Source organism: Eleginops maclovinus, chromosome 18 (genome assembly GCF_036324505.1).
Source record: "Eleginops maclovinus isolate JMC-PN-2008 ecotype Puerto Natales chromosome 18, JC_Emac_rtc_rv5, whole genome shotgun sequence".
Taxonomy (NCBI): Eukaryota; Metazoa; Chordata; class Actinopteri; order Perciformes; family Eleginopidae; genus Eleginops; species Eleginops maclovinus.
The window spans coordinates 24,485,306-24,511,060 of NC_086366.1; the positions used below are offsets into that span (position 1 = coordinate 24,485,306).

General features: G+C 40.6%; 1 protein-coding gene across 1 annotated transcript in view; it reads right to left on the reverse strand.

Annotated features, from left to right (window-relative positions):
• The window catches only part of fat3a (FAT atypical cadherin 3a), a 98,076-nt gene that overhangs the window by 67,036 nt on the left and 5,285 nt on the right, over positions 1-25,755 (reverse strand). The window contains exon 2 of the mRNA XM_063907609.1: positions 8,175-8,498. Coding sequence (XP_063763679.1) covers positions 8,175-8,498 — 324 coding nt within the window. The remainder of the gene's footprint in view (positions 1-8,174; positions 8,499-25,755) is intronic.

Genomic DNA, 25,755 nt, shown 5'->3' on the forward strand with positions numbered 1-25,755 from the left:
GAGAACTAGCCTGTGCCACAGCAATGAGAAGGTTGTTTTTTCATGCAGACCGGACGGACTAGCTCTCGACTAGACTTCCCTTCAGCAGTGTGTGTGTGTGAGAGAGAGAGAGAGAGAGAGAGAGAGAGAACTAGCCTGTGCCACAGCAATGAGAAGGTTGTTTTTTCATGCAGACCGGACGGACAGCTCTCGACTAGACTTCCCTTCCGCGGCGCAATTGCATCTTTTCTGTAGGTGAAATCCTGGAAAATCGTGGATATTAATGAGGGGAAAGCCGGGGATTATCCAATCACGTTGGTTAAGTCCCTGATCCAATCCAAAAAGGCCAAAATCCACCACATGATTGCATTGCTCGGCTTTCGCTCTTTACGGTCTTCGGGACTTCGCAAGTTTGCATTGCAGGGAAGGATGTCCATGATCAGGAAATTTAATTTTTGACTCGAGACATGTCAAGTCATTATAAGTAAAAGAGGCAAAGTCCGAGTCAAGTCTCGAGTTAATAGTATTCAAGTCCAAGTCGAGTCGCAAGTCATGCCGAATTTGATCAAGTCAGGTCTGAAGTCATTAAAATCATGACTCAAGTCTGACTCGAGGCCAAGCATGTGAGTCGAGTCCACATGTCTGCCCCAGACCTTCTGCTTTGCATTTTAACTTTAGAAAAGTACTTCCTATTTATAGTTCCAACCGTGTCTACCTTCCTGCTTTTAGTGACCTTTACTGTTTTGTGGACCTTTTCTGCCTATTTAATCCCATTTGGGCCTATCCTTCTCCTCAGAGCTTTTACCTAAGTGCTTCTGCATGTTAAGCCTGGAAAGTGTAAGGGTCCAAATACAGTTTTAAATGGGATGGACTATTTCCACAATGCCACCCTCCATTTCTGTTAGGCCAATTATGTTGTCTCTGTGCCACTCATGGTCAAGAGCAATTTAAACATGAATAAAGTGTATTTGTATAGCAACAATTGAAACCAGTGCTTACAAAGTGCTTTATATAGCTCAAAACTGTCCACCAGCTGTCTGGCAGTTTTCATTTATTTATACTTTGTATAATATGTTTTGTATTAACAACTGGGGTGAAGGAGGCAACTGCCACAATAGCCCAGACTCCTAGGGGCCCTGATTTATTTTTGTTAGTGGGATGATTGGCAAATTTGTCTCCAGGGCTGGTCGCTGGCATAAACACTCGAACATCAACCCATGGTGGGGGTGCAGTGTGACTTTGTGTTCCTTGTTGCTTACACTGCGGTGAGTAGCCATGCTAACCCTAAGACATAGTTGGTTACATTGGGGTCAACCATTTTGTTGACCACAGCACCCACTTGTTGAGTCAGCGGGTGAATAAAGCTGTGACAATAAATAATGGCCCCTAAAAGTAAGCAAGGGTGGTAGGAAAAACAAAGAGGTGAAAACATCAGATATAGTTTTATGATTGATGCTGATTCTGATTAATTGTATCTTTTTTGCAACTGTCAAGTTATCGTTGTCATAGAAACATTTTAAAAAAGCCCTTCCAGCGCCTTTCTGCCAGAAAAAGACGCTATGTGGACACAGCGCCTTACTTTCCATCCATCTATATAAATAGTACTGGTGGGTTACGGGGCTGCATGTGCTATTTTGATCCATTTATTTGGTTAAGACCAACCTTCAACAACCTCAATAAAACTCCCATAACTCATGATTTGGTTCCTTCTTTCTCTTTTATTCTTCAACCAGTAGACACATCTAAATGTACAGAACAAATCAAGTAAGGAAGAATTAGTTAATATCAAATTGTTCCCAACATCTGTCACCACAGCAGTCTGCTTGCTGCATGAGAGCCTTCAGTTTCCCTTGATTAACTCTCTTTACAGCCATCTAAAGGCTGCAGGTATGTGTTCCATCTGCACTCTCTAATATGACTGACGCATATTGTCAAAGGGCAATTACATATTCCAGATGCACTGTGGTTACTGCTGATTTAATCTTACACAATAGGCACCTGGCTGTTGCAAAGTAACCATACAATAAATTTTTAAAAACAGTCGGAGTCCCACTGCTGGGAAATGTACAGAGTGAAATTATAATAAAGTAACGGTAAAGACAGTGACATTTTGAGGATGCATTGGATTGACACTTTTCACTAAACTTAATGAAAAACAGTTTAAACCTCAGCCACTCAATCTCCTTAGGATCTAACATGTAGTCTATTCAAATTTACCAAAATGACCTCACTATATGTAATCAGGCATATAAGGGTAATATCAAACAGTTTTGACAAAAACAATTCCCGATTAAAACTGTGGCAATAACACTACAACACTAGAACATGTTGGCAGATTTGGATGAAGCAAGGACTGTATTAACAAGTATACTTTATTGGTTGCCAAAGCAAAATTACAAATATATGAAAGGCAATGAGTTTACTGTGGAAAAAAATATTCTATTATACTATTAAATTGACTTTGTATGAAAGTAAGGAAAAACGTTCAACATCTCATCAGGAATGTTGCTGAAAAAGAATGAAAATGAATCAAAAAAACGTCAAGATATTATTGACATTTGTCACCAGAGAACATGTGACAAGAGTTACCATCTTCACCAATATACAACCACCTGTTATCCGTTAAGCATGGCATATACTTAGGCCATGTAGTGATTATAGAGCAATCTCCATTTGCTGATGAAGGCCATGAAATGCAGTTCAAAGCTCGATAAGTAATGAATAAGTGGACATTTAATTCAGAATATCTTGGCTAATTATACTAGTCATCCAGAGGATTGAAGAGATTCAATTAGCGACCAGCTGGAGGGCGGAGAGAAGAGAAAGAGAGACAGGAATTCCTATCAAGGAGTCTGGAAGAGTCTACATTCCTATGAAAATGTGGCTATTTTCTGGAATTTTGCAGGAAATGTGCATCAAAGACCAGACCTGGGACCTACCGTTTCAAATTATATTTTATTTTAATTGGGTTAGCTAAGCTGCTGATTTAATGTAGGTCTCTCATAAATAAAATTTGAGCTGGAATATTGACAGTAAAACAGTAAATGCAATATTAAGGGATGCTCAATAATGGCCAGAATCATAAACATTATAGAATATTGTGATCAATAGAGAAAACTCTTTGGCACAATTGCTCGTTTAGAGATCATGCATAGAAAGGCATTTTAAAGGGGCCCGTTTATGCTTATTTTCAGGGTTCCCTAATTGTATTTTGGGCCTTTGCTGTGACATTTTTACATGCTTTAATGTTCAAAAAGCTCTTTATTTTTAGCATACTGCCTGTGACGAGCACCTCTTTTCACCCTCTGTCTGAAACCAGAGCCCAGTCTGCGCTGATTGGTTAGGCTGCTGTCGTGAATGGTCAACCACTGAGAGATGTCCGGCCCCTTCACTTACAATGTGTTTGAACACTGTCCAATAGAAGAGCCAGTGCGAGATAGTGATGTGACTATGTTACTAATGTAAAAAAGTCCAATGGAGGCATCTCAGGCAGTGGGGGAGTGTTTAGGAGAGAAACTCCCTCTGGGAAGAGCTTTGGGACGTTAGCCTTTGCTGACCATTACAGGAAAGGGAGAGCCCCAAAAAGCACAATATGGCCCATTTAAGGCTAGATTAATCTCTCGGGTGCACTTTAATGGGAAAGTTAACAAGCTATATCTATGAAAAAATGTGTTCTCCAGCAATCGGGTTTGTGCTATATTTAACAATCTAATCCTAAACATGTTGGTTTTAAAGACATCAACGGTGGTGACAAGGCAAAAAAAGGATGACAGCTGGATTTATAACACAGACAAAAGGAGATCATTGAGACACGGAATGTGGCGTACTAAATCGTTTATGCGACTTATCTTGTTTTCATGATCATTGGAAGCCAGAATCCTAATTGAAAATAAAATGTGATTAATCGCATAGCCCTATCCCACATTTGTATTGGATTTAGCTAAGAACATGAGAAAACGGAATATATGAGGCACACGAAGAAGGCATGAGGGGACAAAGGAAGCTAATAAGTAGGGTATAGAGAAATGACAGGTGGAATGAAGTGGGAATACTAAAACACAACCCGGAACACAACAAGGGAACACATCGGTCAATGTGTGTGTTTGTGTGTGTTGATTACCATATAGATAGGATTACTGAAGCCTGTGTGATGAATGAAAGGCTTAAAGCTTCCACAATACCTACAATTTACTTACAGAGTAAACATGCAAGGAAAGGGGGAGACGGCAGAGGTTTATAAAGGTCAATGACGCGAAGTGATGGCACCACTGAAACAATTCATATTCTTCAATGTTCTGTTATACACGCTAATGACTTCTGGGATGTTTGGGATTCATCCTTTAGAAATAAATGATGGTCCCTTCTCTATCTCCTTTTGTTCAGGAAGCTAAAGAACATCCTTAGGGAAAATATGTCATCCTGAAGTTTTATGATCTACCAAAGATTGACAGTCTTGGCATTCTCAGTCCTTTCTTAACCAACTCATAAATGAAGTGAAGATAAATTCATTAGTGAGTTGATAAAGGAAATGATAAAGGAAATTCAGCAGGTTGACGTTAGACGCCATGTGAGAAAATGTTGGTGAGGGAGTTTGATAAAGTGAATATGAGTCACACTGTCAATCAGGGATTTACCCGAGATTTCACTGCGCAATGGGGCTGTCATCTAACTGGAGAGATGCCAGTTCAAATCTTTGGGTGTCCTTAAGCAAGGCATTGAACCCCCAAACTGCTCAAGTGCACCAAACTATGGCAATTCCTTCGCTCCAACACCTCTTCGATAAAGCCTGTGTTTGTTCAGGTTTGTATTTCGGGCTTAAACTGTAAATACAGCTCCGGAAAACATTTCCAAATTATTCTTAAATCTTTATCTCTACATGTATGGAAGCCATTCCAGTGTCTGTTGAATTTCAACACAGAGAACAATTGGCAGTAGTTTATAGAATACAATAAAAACAAAAACAAAATCATTTAACTCAAAGACATACCTTTAAAAAGTTAAACCAGAGAAACTGATAATGTTGAAGTGGTCTCTAATTTTTTTCCGGGGCTGTATATGCATGTGTGTACTTGAAATCTAACTGTATAACAACAGACTGGATGGAATTTTCCCTAAGGGATTAAAAGAAAATGTCTTATTGTTCTTAAATAAAGGGCAAAACTGAGGTATCATATCCACAGATGCTGTACAATAACATAACATCCAGGCACATGGAGAAACTGATTACATCAAACGGGATAACATAATCACGGCACAGAAAAAGTTAACTGTATTCTCTTATAGTTCAATGAAAAAAGCTTTAATTAGATGTAGAATTAGAATATAACCTTAATGGTCCCACAGAGGGGACATTTACATTCTGCATTTGACCCATCCTAGTGTTAGGAGCAGTGGGCTGCCATATGTACGGTGCCCAGGGCGCAGTCTAGGGAATAGTGCCTTGCTCAGGTACACTTTGGTAGCACTTGGTCTTCCTGGGACTTGAACCGGTGACCTTCCGATTCCCAAGCCAAGTCCCTACGGACTTCACCATCACTGCCAATTAATCAGATTACCGTTACATAGTTTGAAAATGGGGATTACTAGCCGGATTGTAATGTAACATGCATTTTAAAATAAAGAACTCATATGTTCTTAAAATAGTGTGCAAATTAATTAATCAAAATTGGAACATTTTGTGTTTGCTGAGATTTAATTGACGTATCTTTTACGAGTCATTTACACTTTTTTATTGGTCTATAGATTACGAGCTGGTTTCGTTTAATGAAAGGCAGGTTTCCTTTTTAAAAACCACTGAGCAGATGACACATTGTGCTCAAATATATCCTTGGTTTCTTCTTTGTTAAGCTTATATTGCTCTGTTTTCTTATATAAAACACTTAAGTATTCATATTTCCTTTTTTTAATTTGCATTTCAATTGATATTGACTAAGAGCAATCAGGTAACATTACTTTTTTACTGTTATATTTAGTTTAGGTTCCTGATTTCCTGAGTAATTGCAACTGAATACATTTTTAAAGGAACCATCCAAATCTGATAACATCCCGGTGGACTGTGACTAGGGATTCTATGCTACCGTAACAGAGATGGGATTAGAATAAGAGGAGAAGTGATAAATTAATAAACAGAGAGCTAAAGAGAGACAATCAGGCAGACGGACGGAGGAAGTTAACAACAAACGTGTCAGTTGGAGAGGAAGAGTGCTACAGGCTTATGGATGATCTGCAGTCCCTCATCAAAGTTTCATCACGACTAAATCAAATATTCAACATCTGCCATTGAGACCGCGAGGGAAGACAGATTCCTAGCTATAAACATCGGGAAACAGCTATCAAGAGAAGAAAGGAGATAGTCGGAGTAAATCAGAGCGCATGAGAGGATGACAGAAAGAGAGGACATGATGAGATAAGAGATGACAATAGAAAAAAGCAAAGTGCAAGAATCACTTTAATAAAGGCAGAGAGAGGAGCAGTAGCCTGAGACAAATGGGTGGAAAAGAATCAAATTCAAAGCAAGGGGATCTCGACTAAAGAAAAGATAAATATAGCAGCAGCCAATTATATTTCCCCCTCTCTCCGCCACAACCACCTCCGCCTTATCTGCAGAACAAACTGTGTGAGGCAGCGTGCGGAGGGGATGTGTGTGTTCATGTTCCCAGACGATGCAGCTGCTGTTTTTGTTTCTCTCGGCAACCGCCCTCTCCTCCTTCTCTACCCAGCCTTTACTTCATCCAACACACAATATAGAGACACTATTATAGTAGAATTTCCCTCACTGCTGTAAGTCCTTATAATTAGATGTATGCACTGTAGTCTTATCATCGCCCAGCTGAATGCCAGTAATGAGGAAACCCCAGGAAACTGGAACTGGAGTTCCGACATCTTTAGGACTGTTCAAACGTGTAAATGAGATGATTAGTTACTGAACTAGCTATTATTCCAAAACCCTATGCTTTAGGTTTAAGTGTTGAACAAACACTCCGAGCTATCTATCCATCTGTTTATGATATTTTTGTATTTTATATTTTTTCTATGTTATAGTCCATATTTCAGTGTAAATTGGTAATAACAACATCTTTAAGGACAGATATCTGCCTATTACTGCCACTCTGTGGGCAAGATGTTGATAAAAGAAGCATTCTGGTTTCTGCTTGTAGACCAATAATTATTGACCATTTAAGGTTGAAGAGACTTTTGTTGCATGAAGGTAAAAAGTCTGTGTAGAGCAATAAGGTCGCCTTCACACCAGCCTTGTTTAGTCGGGTTGAATTAAACCCTGGAGCGTTTTCCCCTCGGTGCGGTTTTTGGATTGGTGTGAACACAGTCCGAGACCTCTGATGTGAACTAAAAAACTGGACTCTGGTCTGCCTAAGACAGGGGGTCTCGGGCCGCTTGCTAGTGAACACTGGAGCAGTTCATCTCTAGAGCGCAGTCCGTAGCAAAACATAGGAAGTTTAGTATTTACGTGTCACAAGTACACAGAGGTCTTCAAAATCTTTAGCGATAGAATAAAGTAGAATGGATTTAACCAAAGTGTTGAACAGTGTCGTGTAAAAGCAAAAAAAAAATGAAAGAAGGTAACAAGCTTGGGTCTAGAGCGCACCCAAGAAGCGGACTATTAGGTGTGAATGCGACTTAAAACGCATCTGACAACTACGTACATTTTCATTAGCTTAAAATTAGCTTGTTAACTTGCTATTTATGAAATAATCCCGACGCAGACATTGTCTCAAAGCTCCAGCTCTGATCTTCGAGATCCAATTTGCTCATTTGATTGGAATTAATGGACCCCAAATGAAAAGAAACTCTTGTCCACCCCAACACACTAGTAATATTGTCCGTTGCTACTGGAGGCTTGACGTCAGCCAAAAGCCAATTGGTTCCTGGATTGAAAACGTATGGGTGCATGTCCATTTTCTGTTTTAGTATTGGATCATGCTAGACTTTTACATTTTCACGCATATAACTTACGTTTTTAATGATCAAAAACCAAGGGTTATGTGTGTGTCTTTCAAACCGTGACGCAAATGATACGCGTAGCAACAGTTTTGTATGTGTCCGGGAAAGTATACTGGTCTCAGCTCGAGACAAAGATTAAACAACTGTATCTACAGTTTCTACTCGAATACGTACGTTACTTAACGAAAGAAAGTTAAAAGAGCAATCTCCTGGGTGACATGCACACCGTTACTCACCAGTGCGGGTGTTGATGGTGAAGAAATTCTGCGGGTTTCCACTGACGATGCGGTAGTTGAGCCTGTCTGCAGCAGCAGCGGGGGTTGCGTCGGGGTCCTGGGCTTGGATCTGGATCACTGAAACATCCCGTGGAGAGTTCTCGGGCACTGAGGGCCGGTACAGGGGCTCTGAGGTCAGCGGGGCGTTATCGTTAACATCTTCCACCTGGACAAAGACCTCGATAGTGGCGAACTGAGGAACAACGCCGTGGTCGCTGGCATACACTGTTAGCCAATAAGAGTCCTTGGTCTCACGGTCCAACATGTCGGTGGTGTAGATCACCCCTGGTTGAAGAAAGAGAAAAAGAGAACATTTATTTGAAGTTATTTAACTCTTACATTTTTCATTATCCAGCTACAGCTTGAAGAACTGGCTTTAGAATACACCAAGTGAACATTGTTATATATTCCTTTTATTGAATAGTACTGTATATTCTGTCTGCTCTGACAAATCACACAGAACACCCTGTCAACTGTTTCTATTGGGACTTTTTATCTGATGCAAAGTAGTTCTTACGCGAATAACCAGAGGAGTCTTGAAGGAGGAGAGGAATTGGTTGCCTTGTCATTATTTTTTAATTTCATTGTATTGTCTGGTTGAGTTTTTCTTATTTCTGTACCCATGCGTGTACTGACTGACACTGTAATAGTCTATGTTTAATGGACCTGAATTGTTATTTTTTTCACTTTTAAACCAATACAAAGAGTTCAACAAAAGATGGAGAAAAAAAAAAGGAATTGGTTGCCTTGCGATGTGTATAACATTTTGTGAAAAAACGTGTTCTCCTATGGAAATAATGTTATACATTATAATTGCTTTAGTATGTTGTAACCACTTAATTTGTTTACTGTTAAAGCTACAGTACAACTAAAGAGCTGGGGTGCAGTAAATGAAGGACAGAGACTCAGTTTCATACTTCATAATCTCTCTGCTGGTCTTTATAATAATTAATAACCGGTTGCTTTACCTCCTTTATTGCCTAGCCGAAGAGTCTAATTGATGTTTCCCACTTTTAGCTGTTACTTATTTTTGTGTACATCACTTAACCGTGAAAATTCCCAAACACCAAACAATTAATCTGCACAGCAGGAGGTCTCGGAAGTCCCCTCATCTGTTTTTACTCATTACAGATCATTCCTGGCACACGTACTCAAACTGACAATGTGTGGAGATCTGATGAGGTGGCTAAATGCTGGAGATGTAAATGTGGTGTGGAGTGATAGCGCGCAGCCCACCGCACATTCTGATGAAGCACTCTATTTCCTTTTTCTCCAAACACAGACTGGCTGAGCAAACTCCCAGCCAGCCCACAGCCTGTAAAACTGTAACTAAAAGCTATCTGGTATAATATGAACATGTGATGTCATAATGTGACCTCAACAGTGGAAAGTCTAGTCAAAACTCCTGCAACCTCCCACCTCATATATACATTTTTCTGCTCTCTGGTTGGTTGTCAATGTGAGTGTGTCAAAAAGTGTTGGTGTCTGATTTGTGTGTGTCTAGTTTGTTTGCTTGTGTATGTTTGTGTGGGGGTGTGTGTATTTGACTGTGTTGAGTGCTCTTGATTAGCAACTCCGACGGAAGTATTTACTTGTTGTATTATGTAACCCTAACCCTAACCCTAGCTTCATCATAAAGGTCAGTGCTGCTGACTAATGCTAAACCCACCACACACACACACACACACACACACACACACACACACACACACACACACACACACACACACACACACACACACACACACACACACACACACACACACACACACACACACACACACACACACACACACACACACACACATATCTTTAGCATGTTGGTGTTAAGCTGTTAGCCACTCCATTTACTCCCGTTCTTTACCGGAGACGCTCATAAGATATTTAGTAACAGTGTTGCTGCTGTGGCTTCTAGGATGACTCTGGAGAAGTAATTGCTTCTGTATCCCTGTCTCACTACTACCCCCGAATTAACCTACCTGCGGGGGTGTTTGTGTGTTTGATTGTGTTGAGTGCTCATGATAATAAAAACCTTAACCCTAACCCCACTCTCATCATAAAGCACTACTATGCATCGCTTGTGTATATTTCTCCCTTTCCTGCCCTGAATTAACCTAGCCGCATGGGTGAGTGTGTTTGTGTGTGTGTGTATGTGTGTGTGTATAGCCAATATCTATGGCACTGATTACCACTGATAACACCCATCCAATCTGCTGATAACAGTGGGTGGTAGAGACAGGATGCAGGGAGAAAACCTCATCTTTGGGTATGTTCTGATACACATGAGGTTGCTCGCTCACACGCACGCACGCGCACACGCACACGCGCACGCACACACACACACACACACACACACACACACACACACACACACACACACACACACACACACACACACACACACACACACGTAAACATACACAAACTGTGCTTCATTGTTCCTGTCCTGTGGGACATTTGAATGTTCAAGGTTAGCTGTAATTAATTCAGCGTTGTCCTGTGCTGTGTTCTCTCTGCTTCTGCGTTCATTCATCTCTGCCTTCTTCTGGACCCTCTACTGCACTACAATTAATAGCTCTGCACCATGCTACAACATTGCTTCTAATAGCCCAACTCCTGCTTACAAGCCTGCTTTCCAATTAAGAGTGTAGAATTAACTACAAATGCCACAGGAGTGATACACATAAAACACATTGGAGAACTGGGAGTGACAGTGTGCCTCACCGACCAATCAGCTGCCTCGCAGCTCAGAGCAGAAACAAAGCCGAGCTGCTGCATTGCTGCAGCAAAACCACTGAGAGCTGTGTGACACAGAATGGAAATATGGGGAGTGTGTTCCAGTCTGCGAGCTACGAGCCGAGTGATTCATGTCCACACGGACTTGTCAGCACTGCCTTTAAAGAGAAAGATCTGCGTTCATGTTAATAATGGACTTCATGTTCTAACTCATGGACACACCACAACAAATATCATGTCTGATGCCACTATAAATATTGCCTTGGATCTGTTACCTTCTCACACAGGACATAATAATCTAAAACAATACATACACAGGCAAACTTCTACACTGTCTCCAATTTGTAGTATATTAAAATAGGATTTATTGACAAGGATCCAAGATCATTTTACGGTTTGAATTAACTTGCCAAGAAAACGGAGAGCTAGACAGTGAAGTTTAAAGTTAACTTCTGAAAATGGCATTTGTAATACCTGAATTCTTGTTTCTAGCTGCATAAGCTCTGGAGCCTGACTGGCCTGAGGGCTGCTGTATCTGGAGAAGTGCATTTCAACGAGCCAGACAAAGTGAGTCTAGGGCTTAATTGGGAATTAGGAGAAGATTAATTAAGGCAATGATTAGCATTTGCACTAATCCAAGGGAGTGGAGGCCCCTTGTAATTCAATAGACAGGCATTCACTGTCTTTTACCTACTGCACGGCTAAAGTAGGGGGCAAATACTGTGAGTGGTGAGAGTTTGTGTGTGTGAGCACAAGAGTAGTTTCTGTAATCAGACTTTAATGAACTTCAAATGTGCTCCTCACCATATTTACTGTAAGTAGTTATTTTGCTTCACTATTTCTTTTAAACTAACTATTGTATTAATGTACATGTCATGATGAGAGCACAACTATATCTGTGTTAGTTCAGACAATAGAATGGTCTGTGTTAAAGTTTCAATTGGACCTATAATGGGCTTTTTATGGAGAAAAAAACCCTCCTGTCGATGTATCTAGCCAATGGTCAATCACAAACTACAGTAATCTGGTATAAACACGGCTTAAAGCAGCTATGAAGTTCACTTTTACTACATTTCCAATGTTTGCTTATTTTGTCTGGTTTATACTGTAACTGACTTTAAAATATACACTGTACAGCTTTAATTAAGCAGAATAGGTCACATAGACAAAAGATCATAAAATACCCTTGCACTATTTATACTTTAACAATGTTGGTTGCTCATGTAAAAACGAATGCCTATTCATTTGACACGGTGAAGTTAAGTGGACTACATAGTCTTTTTTTTTCATAGGCTTTCCAATGCGGATAATGGGACAATTAGCATTGAAGGCAACTTCATTTAAAATGTCACATAACGGACTGACTTGCGTCACCAATAGCAAAGGTGCATGAGATGTTGAATGATCTGTTCAAATCAGATACTGTAGGGAAGCTTATAAATGCTGTAACACACTGATGATATAATGTGGCCTATGAAGGATGCCTAGCCTAACCTAAAGTTTTCCTTAGAGTTGCCCCCTTAGATGCTCATATTCAAGGAAAGATGCATCAGTTATTAGAATAAAATATTATAATCTTCAAACGTTATGGCAAATGTGCTAGGGCAAGGGTTAAGGTAATTTACTCAAATTCCGTTCATATTATAGATATTCACTCTTTTTCCAAGGTTTTCAGCCCCAGCTGACCCAACAGTGTGCCTGGCTCATCAGCTTTCCTCATTTTTATGTCTTTTTATAAACTGAGAGATCAGCAGAGTTGAGAAATGACCATAGAATTTATTTTCCTTACTTCACTCTGCTGACCAAGTCAAACTAAGCCCTTTCTTCTGAAATTCCAAACCTTACCACACTATTTTCCTGTCAGCAAAATAATAAAAAAAAATAATGTGAAAAGGTCATATGCTGGGGCTTGGTTTGTAAACAGAAAGCCGAAAGGACAGGAAACTGCGATGCTGAGAAACCTTCAAACATCGAGTTGAACAATGCCCCCAAAAGTCAGGGGCTGATCCCACTGCAAACACATCGACGTATGCACACACCTGGAAATGACAATGGAGGAAGAACATACCCATGGAAGCTATTATAGACACAGAGAAAGTCAGCTTCAAACACAAGGTGTGGCTTCCAAAGAAATAGCTTTCCCCCACAGAACTGGTTCGCACCGCGGTAAAAATCAGCCAGCACCATGAGAGACCAAATCTACTAAGAGTCTAAAGCCATAGAAGCGCTGTGAGGCCGAACAAAGACAACCTGTTGTAATTTGGCAATATGTACACAATTTCGTATTTTGTTCAGAAGACCAATATTTCACTTTTTACCTATCTGTGCTTTACGTTAGCATTCATTTAATACTTAGCCCTTCAGCCCTTCTAAGTAAAGGCGGGGCTGATGGTAACGTCAAGCTCTATAGGTTTCTTGTCATAGAACAAAGTATTCAACAAAACAAGATGATTCCTATTTGTCAGTGCAATTTGTTCATTATTTAAGAAAGGTGGAAGTCCAATTGTGACCTGTTGAACAAGTAATCCTCAACCCCAACATGGTGGAATGGACAGGTTGAGCCACCTGTCAATCAAGCAACACATCCAAAACCTAACTATTTCACTTTATCTTTTCAAGTCTTTTGAGATGGTGGCTTGGTCAGATTCACAGTTGATCAACGACTCATAATGATTACACAAACTATATTGCCATCTTTACAATTTGTGAAGGTGATCAGGTGCACCAACATCTAGGATTTCTGGACGTAGAGATTTATTTTTTAAGTGTAGAAGACATCCTGATGATCAATGGACGCCACGTTCATGGCCAATGGATCATTCATGTTTTTCCTTCCCAATATGTGAGTGACTGAGAGACTAGGTGAGAAGCATACAAATGTCTGCAGAGTGACGTCACACCCACCGGAATTATTCATAATGTTTTACGCTTCTGACCTGATGGTTGCAAGTTCCCATGAATTAAATAGAACATAATCTGTCTCCCATGTCTCCATGATTACGGTTGAAGGGCACACTGTGCTCCTGCTGGTCATCACTTAACGTGATTGGTATAAAAGGCAATACACTTTGGAATCACAACATGTGAAGACATCATGAGGCGCTCCAGAGGCTTTGTGCATATACTTTTTTTTTTATATATCGTAACCGTTACAGGTATTGTTGTAAATTGTAAAAGGACAGATTTTACAGTATAGAGCACTTTTCCAGTCTTTGCAAAGTCTCAAAGCTCTTCAACAATCACCATTTAATTTATACAGAGGCAAAGGCTGCCATGCAATGTGCCACCTGCTCAAGAGACTAACATTCACATACTGTTGGACATGCCATTGGGACTAATTTGGGTCAAGTGGCACGCCCAGGGAAACATCAACAGGTTGACTGCAGGGCCTGGGGATCAAACCGCTGACCTTCTGATTAGACAACCATCCACCTTCTGGGCTGCAGCCAGCCTGTACTCTAACTGGTTATTGCCTAACCTGCCTAATTTTTTTTACCATTTAGTCCATTTGGAACATTTTGAAGTACAAATATATAAACATTGATTATTTGTATCATAAGTTGTCTTCCACTTTCGGACAAAATGCAACAGATCTAGTGAGCTATCACGCCCAGAGCTTGTTTTCCTTTCTGTTTCCCCAATAATCAGTTTTGCAGTGGCCATTACTGTATGACACTTTTCCATGGTTTGACCATTCAGCTCTAGGAACACTTTGGGGTACAGTTTGACTGAGTTGGCCAAGGCCTTGGTACTTGCAGACTAGTAGGAACTTGCATACACTGACTTGCTGCTGAACAGATGTCATGCCTTGCTTTCTGCCTCTCTGAAATGCCCAGTATTCTTCTAAACAACATGACATAGTCTAATCACATTCTATCAGAGAGTCCTGTGCATATATCCAATGCCCACTGCCATAGATCTAGGAGGAGCTTGAGTAACACACAGTGAGGAAGCACCATCAGCAACAATACCGCCATTAGGAAGAAGACAGCCTACAGCCAATATCAGGTTATATGGCCAAGACACGTGTAGTGCAAAAATACACTCAATAACTCATTGGACTTTCTTGCCATCTTTAAACAAACATGGCTATTCATGCCAACAATATCAATGGCAGTCTGGCCTGTCATTGTAGACATATCCCACTTTAGAGTGTATTTGTCTCTCTTCACTTTGATTATAGTTCAGCCTTTCTCAACTGGAATGATACACTCCTGCGCTGGTGTGTGTTTTGGATTCTCAGAAGTACAATAAAGTCAATGAGGACAAACATTCAGGTTGTAGAGGGATTGGTTCAGCATGTTTCACAGTCAGCTCTTTATGCCACCTCATTCATCATTCTGGAAAGGCTAGAGGAGAGGGGACGCTGAGCAGACAGAGAGAGAAAGAAGGAAAGGGGAAAGACACAAAAAGTGAAAGCAGAGCTCCACCACCAAACTTCAACAAATAAAATAGGTTAAACAGCCACATGCTTCTGTGGAGTTAGGCAAGGTAATGGTGGAATCCACTGACTGCATGGAAAGGGAAGGCGTGTAGGTGTGTGTGTGTGTGTGTGGGGGGGGGGGGGGGGGGGGGATACAGCTGCGTCAGATTGTGGAGAGGCTATTAGTGAGCAATGAGCAGCAGGAAGCCGTTATCAGGCTCCTGTTAAAATGGCCTGTCGCTATAATGAGTCCTCGGCTAGCCCTTCAGCTAAGAGCAGGGATTAGCACCTGAGACCCCACAGGTAAAAACCTCATTAGTCAACTAGTATAAGAGCGATAAAGTGCTGGGCCACAATGTGGGGAGAGGAGAGGTCTCTATCAGCATGAGGGAGAGGAACAGCAGGTGAGTTATGTTAAGGTCAGCAGAGGGAAAAAACTCTTCTCCTGGTGCTATGCAAAAATGTAGTGTAACAAAAAAAGTAAGTATTAAGCTCACAGAGGAAGGCACAGAGGAAATGGCATGTTAGTAATGAAAAGGCTGGATTTGTGATAATGTTCATTATAACGAGTCGCTCCTGTGGATAGCTGTTTATTGTTTTGTTTTTCAAGCCTCAAACCCAGTGTAAATAAGTGGTCCAATGAGCATGGGAAGGGCTTCCTAAAGAAGTGAAAATGCATTTGGTAAGTAAATAGCCAATACATTATAATGCTGTGAAAAAACGACATCACGTCGCATTACTTCATGTCACCACCACTAAGCTAAAGGTGGGCTTGTGTCAGCTTGATAGCGTTTCTCATTTAACAACTTGTTAGCAACATTAGTTATTAAGACATGTACAAGCATTAGACATCCAAAGGTGGGGTATTAATTACGTATTTTATGTCGTAAGCTTGTTGTTTCAATTACAACCCTTAATAAGCGAATCTATCCGGAACTATTTGAAAAAAAAAACCATTGACTTCGAGATGTGGGAGCCTGCAGTTGCTAAATTGCTAAATGATTTCTGGGTTAAGGGGTCATAGAGGCAAATGAGAAGTGGTGCATATGTGCAACGAACAGCCATGAACCCTGTGGACAGGGTCATTTACCTTATATCTGTGGGAGATACAAACACTGTCCAGTTTGCAGATCTGCTCCACATCTTACTTGTAATCTGGAAATGAAATTAACTGTGCATTGGCAACTCGAGTTCCCTTACTTTTGAAGTGCCTCCACTCAGGCAGGGTACTATGCTGAGAAGGAGTGTTGTCTGGATACTGCTTGTGTGAAAAATGTTATTATAGTCGCAGTGGTTAAATGTATTACATCTATAAGTGTATATACTGCAAAGACAGTTGGCAACTATCGTAAACAAACACTGTGAATCTTTCTCTTTGGTTGACAGGTAGTACAATTACATAACTAAAGATACATCCCCAATGTAAAACACGCAGGCTGTTCAGTTTACAAAATGTAACTCTAGTGTGCTCTCTGTAGCTTCTGTCAGAGGGAAGAAACTACACCAAGTATCAGCAAGCCAGAGTGCCATTTAAGCTATACAAAGAAAACCAAGTAAACTAAATAAAACAGCACTTACTAAAAGCATATTCTCCAAGGACCAGAATTCAGCATATTGTTCCAACACAAAGGATATAAAAAGCAGATCTATTTCCTGGCCCCGGCACAATATAATCTAAAGCTGGAAGTTAAATTAAGGAAATTATCTCCTTTCACATCTGCTATCTGCCTATACGCTCCTGGCATTTCCTTCATGTCCAGGACCCAGTGTGTTCCTCATCACTTAACCAACACATACCACCTGCACACCTGCTCCCAATGTCTTCTTCAAATTTTACAGCTCTCTAGCCATTGTGTTCTGCCATATTTTGAAATGAGCCATTGCACCTTTCCTAGCCATTTTTGCCTCATCATCCTAACTTTCCACCCTTTATAGTTTTTGTTGCGCAACTTCCTGCTCACACCTGTTTGGACTAAGAAGCCTGGATTGGCCCCATTCTGATCAACAACCAAAACATTATTCTTGACCTTGGAGGCATCTGTGTGTGAGATTTGGGATTGAGTATTCATTTAACTTTACTCAACCATTTCACAAGAGGATGCATTTAGAAAAACTAAAATCAAAAAAAAATTGAAATATATAAAACCCTAATGTGAGACGATAATAAATGTTGGCAGATTCGGAAAACCCCAATTCCAATCAATGACCGGAGATTCATTTAGTTAAACAAGATACCTTTAGAACAAGCTGCATTAAGATGTAATATGAAGTTCATTTTCAAATCCTATATTGCACATTTCACAGATTTATTGGATATCTTTTTCTCAGAGACACAGTACGAGAGAGTAATTTAGGCAGTTCCCAATGGTTCAAAGCCTGAGTCATAACATTGACATTAGATTTCTGAATGAAAATTTGAATTCTGCCAAACTGTGTATCATCCAAACTTGTTTGATAATCCCTGAGCATGAAGTCCAAAAGTCCGATTTAATTGAAAGAAGATAGATCATCTAAAATCCAGCAGGTAACCAAATATTCTGCTTAAATTGATTTAGTTTGGCGTTAATCCTTTCAAAAACACCATTTTCACTTCAGCAAAAATACTTTTGCCTGGAGCACACAAAGGGAGGGTATGCACTGACCAGTTATATTCATTAAAAGGAAGCTTCTATATTAAAAAGCTAATTTAATCAAATGAATTACTTAATCAATCCTTCATACACATACACACACTTTTTAATTCCCCTTTACCTGACCTTAATTTCCGACTTTTTGAAGGTAACTGACCTGATTGGTTGCTTTCATTTTAATTAGCTGTTGCCATGGTGATTTGTAGTGGTGGGTCATTAAAAGAGCAAGCAATAAAATGGAAATGTCATTCTCATTCAGATATTTAATGATATGAAAGATGATTTACAGAGAGAGGGAGCTAAGTGTGCTTTATTCCCGGTGAGTAGAGGCAGTAACAAAGGTATGCACATGAGATAAATGAACAAAAACTGAATGTTTTAGCTCTTCGGTTGGGTTTTTGAGCTTTAATTTGTTCAATGTGGAACCAAGCAAATGTTGCATTGTTCATCCAAAATAAGTAATTGCTGTGTAAGGGAACAATACATATGTGGGGCATCAAGCCTGCCAACAGATGTGTGTTTGTGAAGATTGTAGAGCTTCAGTCTGGCTTTGTAGCTTTCTAGTACAACGTTATTCTTGCTAAATTTAAAGAGGAGATGCAGCCTGAGGGAGGATTAACAGACGGTGCTATGTACCATGACCCAAGGAGAAGGTAAACACTCCATGCCTGAATGGGTTCTATGACAGCCAGGTTACGGGGGGGGGGGGGGGTTATAAAAGCCGTCCTGTTTTATGATGTGATCGCATTACATCACAATTATAATTTGGTGTTGATGCTGTTTTGCATACTCAACACTTCCTCCATTTTTACCTGTAGTCTTGATACATTAATTATAATCAACATTTTCACAACACTAATTACAGGACAACAACAGAGTCATGTCATATCAGTTTGCTACTCTCACTTTCTATTTTCAACAGAAATACATTGTTTTATTTATCAAAATAATAAAGATAAATTACTTGTTTTAACACAAATGCTAAGAATTGTATTTGAAGGAAGTACAAATGAGAATGATCAGGGTTGTTCAGTATGATATAAATCTTGCATTCTGGAAATCATCACTCTAGAATTTGAAATTGACCGTCCAGATTTGTAACACGATATTTAAAATTGTAAGCTCAACATTCTAGACTTGTGAGTTAACAACAAGGAGTTTTATCAGTGGGCAATAAGGGCAATCACAATCATGTTACCTTTTGTGGATTGCACATTTTACGATCACTACTTGTGACTTTACATTCTAAAAGTGTAAATCAACAATCTAGTATTTGAACATTATCGAACTGTAACTCGACATTTGAAAATTGAAGATCAACATCCTAGACTTTTAACATAACATTTGAAATCTCATAACTCTGCTGCTCTCACTTTCTATTTTCATGGACATATTTTTTTCAGTTGTTGAAACATTCCAATATGGTTTCTCCAACTTTGTTTTTTTGAGTCATTAGAACTGGTTGATACATTATCAAATAAAATGGTAAGAAAATGATCCTTAAATATTGCTACTTCTGTTTCAATTCAAAGAAACTATTGTGATTTCAGTTTAAGCAGACAAGATGTCATTACCCTGATAACTGCAGGACACAATACATCTGCCCTGCTCCGGATTCTAACCTCTGACTCCTCACTGCGGCAGTCGCTGAGGGCAGTACTTGATACCCTCCAGTACCTCCGTGTCTGTGTAATAAGCTCCCCTGTGGGACTTGTTTGCAGGGTGGGCTCCCTGTTGGGCTTCCTATTGAAAGGTTGTGATTCCTAACCAATGTTCTTCCACATCATGGTGACCAGCCATGATTGTGGTTGCTCCAGTGAACACAGCCCTACTAATAAAAGTTATTCATGTGGATTTTTTTTCACTTGTTAAAAATCGTACCAGCTAACAGCTGAACCGTTCGTCCAGATAAAGCCACAGCCATCGTTTGGATTTAGCACTACCCGGTCAAAATGAACGCGATGCCCAAGTGTTAAGAGAATTAAATGTAATAAAGAAAATGTCTGAATTGAGACACACCATCGGGCTGAATTAATTCCCAGTAGAGGCAGAATGAGATGGCCGGGAAGAAATCTAACTCATACATTTGTGGAAGAAAGTTAATAGACAAGAGCGGCCATCAGAATGGAAGAGGAATGAGGCTGCAGTGTGTGTGTTAACACTGACAGTGATGGAGAGCTACAGAGAGAGCATTTAAGAGGGAAGTAGGAGAGGAATGAGCCTTTGTCCTTCATCTGATCTCTCGGCTTTAGAGCACGGATCCAATCAGCTGGGCACATTGATTGTTTGCAGAGCAGAAAGTAGCAGTATTAGCATTAGTGAAATTACAGTACAGCATTTGGGAATATAGGGGTTTACCTGGTTTAAATGTCTTTTTTCGTTTCTGAGGCTTCCTTATAGAGAAAAAAGCTGTGTTTTCACACGAGGCCAATCCTGGCTACTTTCCAGCTGGCCATCCCCAACCCCTGTGATTCAGCCTGACAGACAGCCTTTAACGATGATGGTAAAGTACACCTGTCCGTCTTTAGGGTCTGACAGGGACTGGGAGTGGTATACATCCAGGAATCTAACCATAAAGTAGGCAAATGGCAGCAGCAGCCAATGAAGTATGTGAAAGAACACCTTCCTTAAAGGTCACTTTTTACCTCGCAAATAAAGATTGAAATAGTTTGTTAACTCTCCGGGGGTAAAATCCTGTCTGCCAGTATCCTTGACGCTCATTAATGTGTAACTCAAACTTGTTTGCTAAAATGGATTTTCACGTCTGTCCTAAACAACATTGACTGCCAGCTCTATCCAGACTTATTGGTGTCTGTAAGGGCCTGTATCCACCTAGAGATATTTTCTGGCTGCCAGCATCTACTTTCAATTGTTTCAATGATGTCAGAGCACATGTCATCAGTGGACATTTTAAATAAATGCTGCACCTGGTGATTTTACTCTGTCTTATTTCTTGTGGCCTTTCCAAGCTTAATACATGTTTTTGACTTTAAACGTGCTAATTGCTAATGTCACTGTAGACATTGGAGGAGTAGCTTGTTTTTTGCAGTGTGTTTCAGAAGAAAACTATCAAAACAACGCCTAAACGCCCATTTGTTCGAGCTCTATGTCGAACTGATGGGTGAGAGCAAGAATCTTCCGCTTGGTGGTCATGGTAAAACAACAATGTCAAACACTATAAAGTAGTTCAAGAAGATGGATTAAAGGCACAGGGGCGAAGCTAGTCTGTCTCACAAAAGCGGTGATGTGTTGTCAAGATAACATTGTCATAGATGATGAAACGCAGGACACAGGGCCTAAATAACTCTAAATGAAATCAGCTCTTTTTGTCTGGAAGCAGAAAAAGATAAGATGGATTACTACATCCTTAATAAAATGTCCTCACCACACAGGAAGTAGATTCCATGAAACTGTGCTCGCTTTTCAACCAAATATTCCTAAATTAATTTAAAAAAAGGATATTAGTGCCAAAGATCTGCCTTGTTTTTTGTTTAGCTCAAAGCTCCTTATGAAATACTTGCTTCTTTAGATCTTACCCTTAATGAGTTTACATGTCCACAGAGTACAACGGGGGAATCACAACAGTTTGTTATTTTATTATGTAACTCTAAACTAGGACACACACACACACACACACACACACACACACACACACACACACACACACACACACACACACACACACACACACACACACACACATCTTGAGCTCACTGATTCATATTACCATACCCGCAGGTTTGTGCCTGATGGCAGGAACACAATGATACAATAAGCGTGTGTGTGTGTGTGTTTGTGTGTGTGTGTGTGTATTGTTTGTTCTGTGGGTGAAGTAAGGACGCAGCGTTGTAGGGCAGTTGATGATACATTCTGAATATGTGTGTGTGCGCTGGTATTTGTGTGTTTCTTTTGTGATGAGCAAGAGGTGTGTAGGCTTTTCACACAGGTTTAATCCTAATTGCTTTCCAAGCCGCATTGGTCTGTCACTGAAATTATACACTACCGGGACCAGTGTATGTGTTGGCTGCCCCTGCAGTGAGGGCAACCACAGGCTATCATTACCAATGTTATTTTTTTCCTCAGCGCAGGAAATCTAGCCTTCATTCTGTGTGTGTGCGTGTGTGTGTGTGTGTGTTTTTGTGTGTATGTGTGTGTGTGTGTGTGTGTGTGTGTGTGTGTGTGTGTGTGTGTGTGTGTGTGTGTTTGTTCAGCCAGAGGCCCGGCCCTGTTCTCCAAAGGCAGGCCAACCTCAGACCAAAAGCGGCAAGAGATGCAGCAAAGATATAAAGCATTGGTTAAAAAAAAAGAAAAGCCACTTCCTGGTTAAATATAATAATAGTTTTAACTGATAGTCGGATGAAATCAAAGCTAAATTCAAAGTGCTTGATCTTATTTCTGTTGATCCGCTCTGGTCCAGTGTTCTCATTTGTTACTGGACGTTGTAAACCTAAACGTCCATATCAGACATAAAAGTTCAGCTATTTATCAACCATAACCGCTATTTTTCTGTGTGTTTACCATACCCAGGTGTTACATTATTTACATACAGTACATATATGTGTTGCTTTCATATTCTTATTTCTTTGCTAGAATTGTTGCCAGTTCACACAGGACCATTTCATCAGTTTTTGACACCACTGGGTGTCAAGCTCATTAAACCATATTAGCATCAAGCAGCACCCACCATGGCCAAAGGCTTAGGAGAAAGAGTCAGAAAGTTACAGCAGCACCAATGGCAACTCCTACGGACATTAAAAAGCTCAATTTAAAAAAAAAGTCCACATTCAGTGTGAAACAGTGGCTGTGAATGTGTGTTTTCTGTAGTTATTTTCAATCCCAAGGCTACAATTTGGAATCGTTTTCTTGACTAAATCCGCACACACAATACAATACAATACGCAGAGGCCCCAGCCATATCCCAGCCGACACCTCTTTAGAGCAGAGTACTCAAAAAGACACTCATGCTCCTTCTCAGCCGGCAATTATGATAAATGCAGTCATTAATTCACTAATCATGACAACAGAAGGAGAGCAGCTCTGTGTAATGTTCAGTGTGTGTGCTGATGGTCACACATGTTGCCGCGCTCTTTAAAGAAACAGGCGGTGGAGGTGCACCTCTCTCTGGCTGACACTGAGAAACAAGCTCTTGCAGGCAGGAAGGCCGTTTTCAGACACATGAATTTGGAACAGGGTTTGGTTTTTTAATTGTTTGGAAGGATTTGTATTACATTTGAATCCTCAAAAGTCATAAAATGATTGTGTTTTGCATAGCTAACATACCTCAATCTGTGATTGTTTTCCCTATAAACATATAGAACGTTAACCACTTCCCTTTAATTACTATAATGTAGTGACTTTACCTGCCAAAAAGTGAAAAGGCATCCCTGAGCACCTCAAAATGCTACAGCACCTTCAGGCAAGTTGCGTTTTGGGAGCGCTCAGAACAATGTAGACCATTAAAAGAGGGATATTTTTGGCTGTGCTCTCAGTGCAGCCAATTGAACCACAACATTGAATTCAATAGAGTGATGGTTCCTGTTGAAGAGTTTTTATAATTTAACTCTTTAAACACTGGGCTGTTATGTGCAGTTGTCACTTTATTTAACAGAATGTTCCTATAATGCTATAATTGATGATGTCATATCGACATGGATTTAGTAAGTCAAGGCAGTATGGGAAATAATAAGGAACCCCTAACTACAGACATCAATCCTCCACAAGCATCAGTGAAAAGTATTTACTGAAGAGCAGTACGACTGCAACCATGACATTCAACCAAACATGCATTTCAAACATTGTATTTGTGTGTGTGTGTGTGTGTGTGTGTGTGTGTGTGTGTGTGTGTGTGTGTGTGTGTGTGTGTGTGTGTGTGTGTGTGTGTGAGTGTGTGTGCCCACATCTATCTGCCTCTATGTTAACTCCTGGCTGCACATTCGAGGCTCTGCACAATGCTGGTTTTGTTGGAAAACAAAGCTGCGGGCCTCCCCGCCTGTTAGAAATTAATCACTGTAGAATTGGGAGCCATGAATCCTCCTCCATCTCCTTCTCTTTCCATTCCTCCTCTCCCAAAACACAGGCAGTTCCCAGGGAGAGGTGACACTGTGATTAAGAGTCTTGATGTGAAGAGCTTCCTGCTGAACACAGCGGGAAGGAGAATGATATGGAAAGGTTAGGCTTTCAAGGTAAGTGTGTGCGTGTGTGTGTGTGTGGGAAGTTAAGGCGGGTGTCTAATGTTAAGCCTATTCAGTTACAGAAGATACTGGCAGACTACAACACGTCTATATTAACCCACACAACAACAGCATTAAGTCGCCCACCACCTCATTATTTTAGGTTGCGAAACATCAGAGAAAAAAACGCCTACACTGAGACGCACTCAGAGAGTGAGCAGTACACACTTCAACACCACATAAAGAGGTTTTCAGCTCAAAGCGGGGGGGACCAGGTGGATCCACAGCAAGAGGATCGATGCTGTTAAACAGTTTGGAGGCTGGCACTGGGATATTTGTTCTGCGGCTGCAAATAGTGTTCACTTTCTTTAAATCCCTGAAAGTGGTCCATGGCATATTGAACTTGGCTGCCACTGCTATGTTAGTACCCAGTATCCATTCCCAACTACACAAGAGCTTAAGGAACGCATCACACTTTGGCAGATGGCTCTGTCTGGAAGTCAAGGCACCACCTAAGCTCTGTGGTAATTCTCGCTCGGACAGTTCTTGTACAACTTGGACAAGACTTAGCCTGTGTGCTTAACCCAAGACCTGCCAATCACCTTTGGCACGATTGTGGTGATTCTGACTCAAGACAGTAAATGGACACCATTTAGAAAGTCATTTTCTAGTCTTTGCAACCCCATAAAGAGATGTACATACCAAAGACAGCATTCACATGTTCACACAGATAACATACAGAGGTGCCTAACAAGGCGACTAACGTTAACACACAATCAGACACCGTTTCACATTGGGAGTTATTTAGGGCAAGGTCTCTTGCCTGACATCGACATGGTGACTTCTGGGGCAATTAAACTTCCAGAGCAGATCCTTAGACAAGACTTACCTTGTGCACTTTCAAGGGAAATGATGCTCACACAGAAACCTGTTCATTAACATCGGCAAAACTCTGGTGAATCTTACGCAGACAGTAAAAAACCAATTGTGAGAAACTGTGAATGACATATCTGGATCTCCCCCCTTCCTCTCTAGGCATGCAGACCCGGGGCTAATCCAGTGATCCTGTCATCTCCTGCCAAAATCAAATAATCCAAGAAGTACAACAATATTGCATATATCTGCATAACCCCGTCTAGTGGTTAATATGTTAAATGTCTGCATGCTACAGTATCTGTTGCAATGCAATTACAGCATGGTAATGGTGAGGCCACTTAGGGTTAGGAAAATATAGTGTTTATAAAGAGGCAAATGCTGGTCTTAATTCTGCAGTGCTTCTGGTGTTTAACATCCTTCAGTTTTCACATACGGCACACTCCTTCCCATTGCAGATGGTATACAATTAAACATTATAATACTACATAGCCAACTTCCCAGCACAACAATTGCACACCTCTGTCTCTGGATCTATGGCCACCCTATAAATCTGAGGACCCTGTGGCCCCTCATCTCCCTGATTATGGCTCTGGTTAAGGCCTAACAGTGATGGAACCAACTTTACACTACAGCCAGCACAGCAGATTCACAGCCCATTTTTTCAGCAGAGTGTAAAACACCTCGACACCCACGCCCCATGACAAAAG